The sequence below is a fragment of the Acanthochromis polyacanthus genome, chromosome 11 (assembly GCF_021347895.1).
Source record: "Acanthochromis polyacanthus isolate Apoly-LR-REF ecotype Palm Island chromosome 11, KAUST_Apoly_ChrSc, whole genome shotgun sequence".
NCBI classification, from domain to species: domain Eukaryota; kingdom Metazoa; phylum Chordata; class Actinopteri; family Pomacentridae; genus Acanthochromis; species Acanthochromis polyacanthus.
In genome coordinates, this window is record NC_067123.1 from 177,112 (window position 1) to 182,852 (window position 5,741).

General features: G+C 43.4%; 1 protein-coding gene across 1 annotated transcript; it reads left to right on the forward strand.

The window, feature by feature from the left end:
- Window positions 1-4,377: 4,377 nt before the first annotated feature.
- On the forward strand, window positions 4,378-4,956 carry LOC127536067 (uncharacterized protein C14orf93-like). The gene is made up of 2 exons (XM_051955465.1): window positions 4,378-4,467; window positions 4,624-4,956. Exons 1-2 carry the CDS (start codon window positions 4,408-4,410, stop codon window positions 4,954-4,956), a joined length of 393 nt encoding a protein of 130 aa, XP_051811425.1. The 5' UTR covers window positions 4,378-4,407.
- The last annotated feature ends 785 nt before the right edge of the window (window positions 4,957-5,741 follow it).

Below are 5,741 nucleotides of genomic sequence, written 5' to 3' on the forward strand. Positions count from 1 at the left end.
TTTTCATCAGCAGTGAAACTGGTTAATTTTTTGATTTATGAGATATCTGAAGATCACAACAGCACTTATCACAAGCTAGCTCACAACCAGTGACAAAGAGGAGAAACAAGTCTAAGATGCCACATCTATGTTTCATTTCAGAAGGAATATCAGGACAATGATGAGCTTGAGGTGTGAGGAATCCAAGTGTCAGTAGTGTTGGTGGATGAGTGAGGCATGTGTGTGAGTGTTACCAGTGAGAAACAAATGAGGAAACAAACTACAGACAAGAGGTGTGGATCCTAGAGGAGAGAGAGAGAGACGATGTTTAGACCAAAGTAACCTGAGTGGAGGCCTACAGAGGTAGAACCAGTTCAGTCTAATGACCCTCCCCAACACCTTAATATGGTCAACAACTTAACTGTACGGTTGGAGAAATAAAGTCCAATGCATCAGTCTCTGGTTTGGGTTTTACACTGACTATGTGATGATGGGCAGTAAAAACCACCAGGGGCAACACTTCACAATCACTGGAAACATTGAAGTGCTGCAAAGTCCACACCAGAACCATCGTCTCCTTTTCATTGACTCACTAGTTTAGTTCATGTTTATTAATCTTCTTTGAGAAGAAACTCATAGAACAATCCACGCTCAGGGCATTCTACCACAAAAACAACAACAATAACAACAACAACAACAACAACAATCACACCTCACCATCCACTTGGTTGGCATCTCTCTGTAGTTTGAATGGCTGATCAAAGTGTGCTGTATAACACTGGAGCTAAAAACAACAGAGCTTTTACTCCTTGAAATGCCTCCTGACATTGTGGAGTCCAGATAAACTCAGCTCTCTCCTTTAACAGGTCTGTCAGCAGGGAGACTAACGATGCAAAGTTTTCACATAACCTGCTATTCCCAAAAGACGTCTCAGCTCCTTTTAGGTTTCTGGTTGGGGAAACTGCTGCACAGCTGAGATCTTGGCTCTGGATGGACTTGGTCTTGGCCCACCATCTTCCCAACATATGTTACAGTGGACGTGGAAAACTCACATTTTGTCAAGTTGATAGTTACTGTGGCCAGAGCAGTTATCAAACAGAACACACACACAGTTAACATGCACCCATCAAGTGCATGAATAAACCACTATGTCTTCCAAACACACTGCACACCCGGAGAGACCAGCAACTTTCTAGTTCATCGAATGCTGAAACCAAATGACATCACTGGGTAAAGGAAATGTTCCAAAGCACCCTGACTCTGAGCATGAAACTCAGTAGATCTGGTATGTTTAACATGCATCTGGAGGAAATAGCATTGAGTGCTGTTCCTCACTGTTGGTGCTGACACAATTCTGTCAAACAATGGAGACAAAATAGAATCTGCTTTCTGTGCTCCCCCCAACTCAGTCCTGGAAAACAGCTTGCTGGTCTATCTGGAACATTCCTAGCAACTCCAAACACTGTGGCTCAACCACGACTTGTGCAGCATCTGAGGCAGCTCAAGTAACGATACAGGCTGGGAAAATATCACCTGGAGTCTCCCCATCAGAGTCTAGAAACTTCACTAGGGAGTCCCTGCAGGGCGTGGTGTCGGCTGCTTTAATATATTCAGATTACCAGCCGGTCCACACTTTGTCCACGGCAAAATCCTTACCAAGCATCAGCTGCTCCTCCTCTACTGGGAGCTGAGACTGAAAGCCAACGGCCATGTCAGCCTCAACCAACCCACAAGTTAACGTCATTTGATGCAAAGGAACAGAGAGAGGGACCAGATCCATGCCATGTATTGCTTCACAAGAAAATGGAAACAGACTCCAAAAGGAAAGCATGTGGTGCTCTGAGAGATATTCAGCTGCTGCATATTCTAAAAATAAAGCAGTCTGTGGATGATATTCTTCAAAACTAAATGAGAAGAGAGGAGGAGGCTAGTGGAGAGGGAGAGGTGTGACTCAGACACACCTCATTATAAAAAGTTCACACAGCACTAGAGCAGCAAAACTAAGTGAATACTAACCACAGTCATGATTTTGGCATTCCACATTAAATGAAACTGATCAATTGTGGTATTCACTGTGAGCTCCACTGGTAGAAAACTCTGAAAACAGATGATGGAGATAAAATGACTTGGTGTCAGCTTGGATAAATCTGACATTAAAATTTCCTTGGAATTTCAAATTAACTGCAATAAACAGCAGTTTTGAGGAAGCACAAAAAACTACTGAGAATTGTCAGGAATTGAGATGGACGGCTGATCTCCAAGGGGGGAACTTTCCAGTGTCAATGAAAATGCTGTGAGCTATACAAATGCAAATCAGACTGATGGGTGTGTGTCTGTGGTGGAAGGGTTGGTGGGTGTGGAGGGTGTAAGGTAGGGGGTTGGGGGTGGGGTTGACTTTTCACACTTGAACTGGTTTTTAGAGAAAAAGGACCCTACACAAACAAAACAGTATATACTTTATTTGAATCAGGGTTCATACAGCTTTTATAAAAGTAAAATCAAAGCGCATCACAGGCACTTAACACTGTCAGAATCCTACATCTCAAACTCCAAGCAGAGCAGCATGACTACAGTCACCTTTTCTCTTGTGTTGCTTAACTGTACAGTGGATGTGTTCACCACACATCTGCCAGCAATGCCCTCAACAGGTATTTGAACATTAACATTTTGATAACTTAAGTGGGATTTTATTAACTCAATCATGCCAGATGGAATAGCCTTCACAATAGTAACAAATTATCTGTATTTGACTGGAAAGGCTTTAGCCTTTAGGAAGTTTTCATAGCTATAAAGACTTCCATTATCATCAAATAAGGATGTCACAAAGATTATGTCCCTCCCAATCCAGCTCTCATTATATACAGTTTAGTTTTTAATGGTAATTTGCCCATTGTGCCAAAGTATTTCTTTATGCGGAGAAAAGTTGTGAACATAACACAATTTCCAAGAAAGTAATGCCTGCTGATAATACTTTGAGAGTTTCAGTGGCAATTTAGAAACTGAGAAGTTGCAGCTCATTAGAAATTGTAAGCCTCCTACTTTTTTAAATACATTGTGTGGAATAAAATTCCAGAGTGATTCTGGTAGGTCCAAACATTTTTTAAGCCATGTAAATTTGAAGGTAGAATTTAAGTGAAAAAACTTTTACATTTCTAAACCTCCTTCTGCTGCCTGGAGAAGTCTTTTTTTTTTTTTTTGACTGTGGCCACACAAAGCAGGCCTGGAGAAGTCTGCTACTTCTGCTGCGTCATCGCGTTAGAGTTGCTCGTCCAATCACACGCGTCGTCTCGCAAGAACCGCGCGATAAACGAACGGACAAAGAAGCGGTCTTTGTTACGTGAGTTTCTACAATGGCGGCCCGGTATCGCCAGTCTCACTACAGGCTCCTCGCATGGAACAGCCTGGACATGACCGACTGGTTTCAGTCAGACACTGAGAAGAAACTTTTGAGCGTTATCAGCGGGCTGTCTGCCAGAGAGCACCGCTGGAGGAGAAGCTGGAGGAGAAGTTGGAGCGGTGTCTGAGCTGCAGGAGAGGATGTCCGCCATGGAAGCCCAAATAAACACTTTCTCCAGCGCGAGGGCGGCGAGGAAATTCAGCGGAAAAGAGGAGAGCACAGTCCTAAAATTGCGGTAAGGATATATTCCATTTGTAGGATATTTTTTATTGAGTTTTGGTACAATTTTCTGAATTGGTAACGTTAAGCAGTGATATGTCCACTGTTGCCAACTCCTCAGTAAGGAAAGTCGCTATTGGCTGTCCTAAAAGTCGCTAGAAGTCGCTAAATGACGTCATCGCCTAATTTGCATATTTCCCAGTTTGCATGTAATTGTAATCAACGTTGTAGGAGAGAGGAATAACGTTGTGGAAGAGACCAAAAAGTGAGTATAAAACACCCAAAATATATTTTTTCACTGGAGGCTAAATGCTGTGGTTTATTTTAGCATGACAGTGAAGAAACATTTTCGTTTATATGGCTCCCTAAGTCTGGATGGGATCTGTAGTGACTGCGCATGCGCGATTCATCTGCCGTCTGGCCGCGGAGTGATGTGGGTCTCCCCCTCCCCTCACTGGGTCTGCTGCTGGGTTACTGGACTGACAGCCTGTGCTCTGGGAGGGGAAGAAGCTCACAGCAGCACCTGCTGCTTGTTGAGGACAGTAACTGCAGAATGAGCTGAGTTTTCCTATCAGTCTCCAAAACGGCAGAAAAAGTTGCTAGATTTGTCGCTAGTCGCTTTTGACAAAAAAAGTCGCTAGGAGCTTTGAAAAGTCGCTAGATTTAGCGAGAAAGTTGCTAAGTTGGCAACACTGGATATGTCGTCCTCCATCTTCTCCAAGCTAATAACGGCTTCATTTTACTCTTTTCCAGCCGCTTGTAAAACCCATTATGAGACTCTGCGCAGGAATTTCCGCTATAGTCAACTCGACATGGCGGATCAGGCGGAGGCGATTAAGTCATCTGCCCGGAGTCGGCAGAGAAGAAAGAGAGTAAGAGATATTACTTTGATTCATTTGATTACAGTTTCATTCATGGGAGTGTGTGTTTTATATAAAATGTGGTTAGAATAGTATTGCTGGTCTCTGATATTATTTTTCAGTTACATTAGTAAATGTATTGATTTCTTGTACTGATTGTGTTCGCAGCTGCTGGATGCCAGGAAGACGGTCCTTGCTCCAGACGAAGAGGAGTTCTGGAATGGCATCACAGCGGACATGATGTCGGATGAGGAGGACGGCAGTGTAGATGGCGTGCATGGATGGATTGTGTGGCCTCCATCCTTCTGCAGCCAGGAGCTTTCCAACTTGTGTGCTGCCCTACAGGCCAGGCTGGAAGCTGATGGAAGGTACACAGCTCTTCATCACAGACGTTTCTACAATGGACAGCCGTCTGAAAGACTGAAGCCATTGAAATACGACAGGGCAGCAGCCAGGAAACATTTAATTCTAGAGCTGATGCCTGCGACCAGCCCGGAGTGACATTCAACAATGTTTTAATTTTTGTTTTGAAATGTATATTTTTTTTTTTGAAACTTTGCACTTTTTTATTTCATTTTTTCCTTTTAATTTTTTTAAATTTTTTTTAAAAGAACAGCTTATTTTAATTTTGATTTGATTTTGTTCAATAAAGCGCTTGTTTTTCCAAAATGTCTCAAAATGTTATTTTTTAGCCCATTGGTTAACAAGGACAAGTATGCAGGTTAACTGAGTAGACACTTTACATGGCCCATATTTATTAATGCCTTATTAAAATATTAATAATAAGTATTATTATTGTGTGTGGGGGCTGAGGAGGTGGGGGGGTAAGGTGCAGGGGGGATTCATGGCCCAGGGGTTGACCAATAGCAACAGATCTTTCAACCAATCATGACACAGTTTTTTTCTGTTGCCATGTCCTGTTTCATCCAATCAGTGACCTGGTAGACAGGAAGGCTGGATGCTAATCGGTTTTCACACCTCTGCCATGCCCCAGGTGCAAAGTCTCACTCCCCCCCCCCCTTGCCCCCAGGTGCGACGTCACTCCCCCCCTTTCCCCACCCCCCCACCCCACAAATCGATTCCGTTTTAGGGCGTCCTCAGCCCGTTCTGAGTGGTTGTTCACACCCTGAGAACATTCAAGGACTGTGGAGAACTGGGTAGGTTTTTCAGAATTCACAGGGTCAATAATCTGGCTTTTCATACAACAGCATTTCTGTCAAAGCCATTTTTGGTCATAGACCTGTCTGAGAGAACCCAGCGGCATCTACCATAGTCTGCATGTGAGG

Excerpts from the sequence above, each read along its gene's own strand:
- LOC127536067 (XM_051955465.1), top strand. The coding sequence starts at position 4,408 with ATGGCGGATCAGGCGGAGGCGATTAAGTCATCTGCCCGGAGTCGGCAG. Across the intron at positions 4,468-4,623 it reads GTCGGCAGAGAAGAAAGAGA|CTGCTGGATGCCAGGAAGAC; the intron begins GTAAGAGATATT and ends TTGTGTTCGCAG.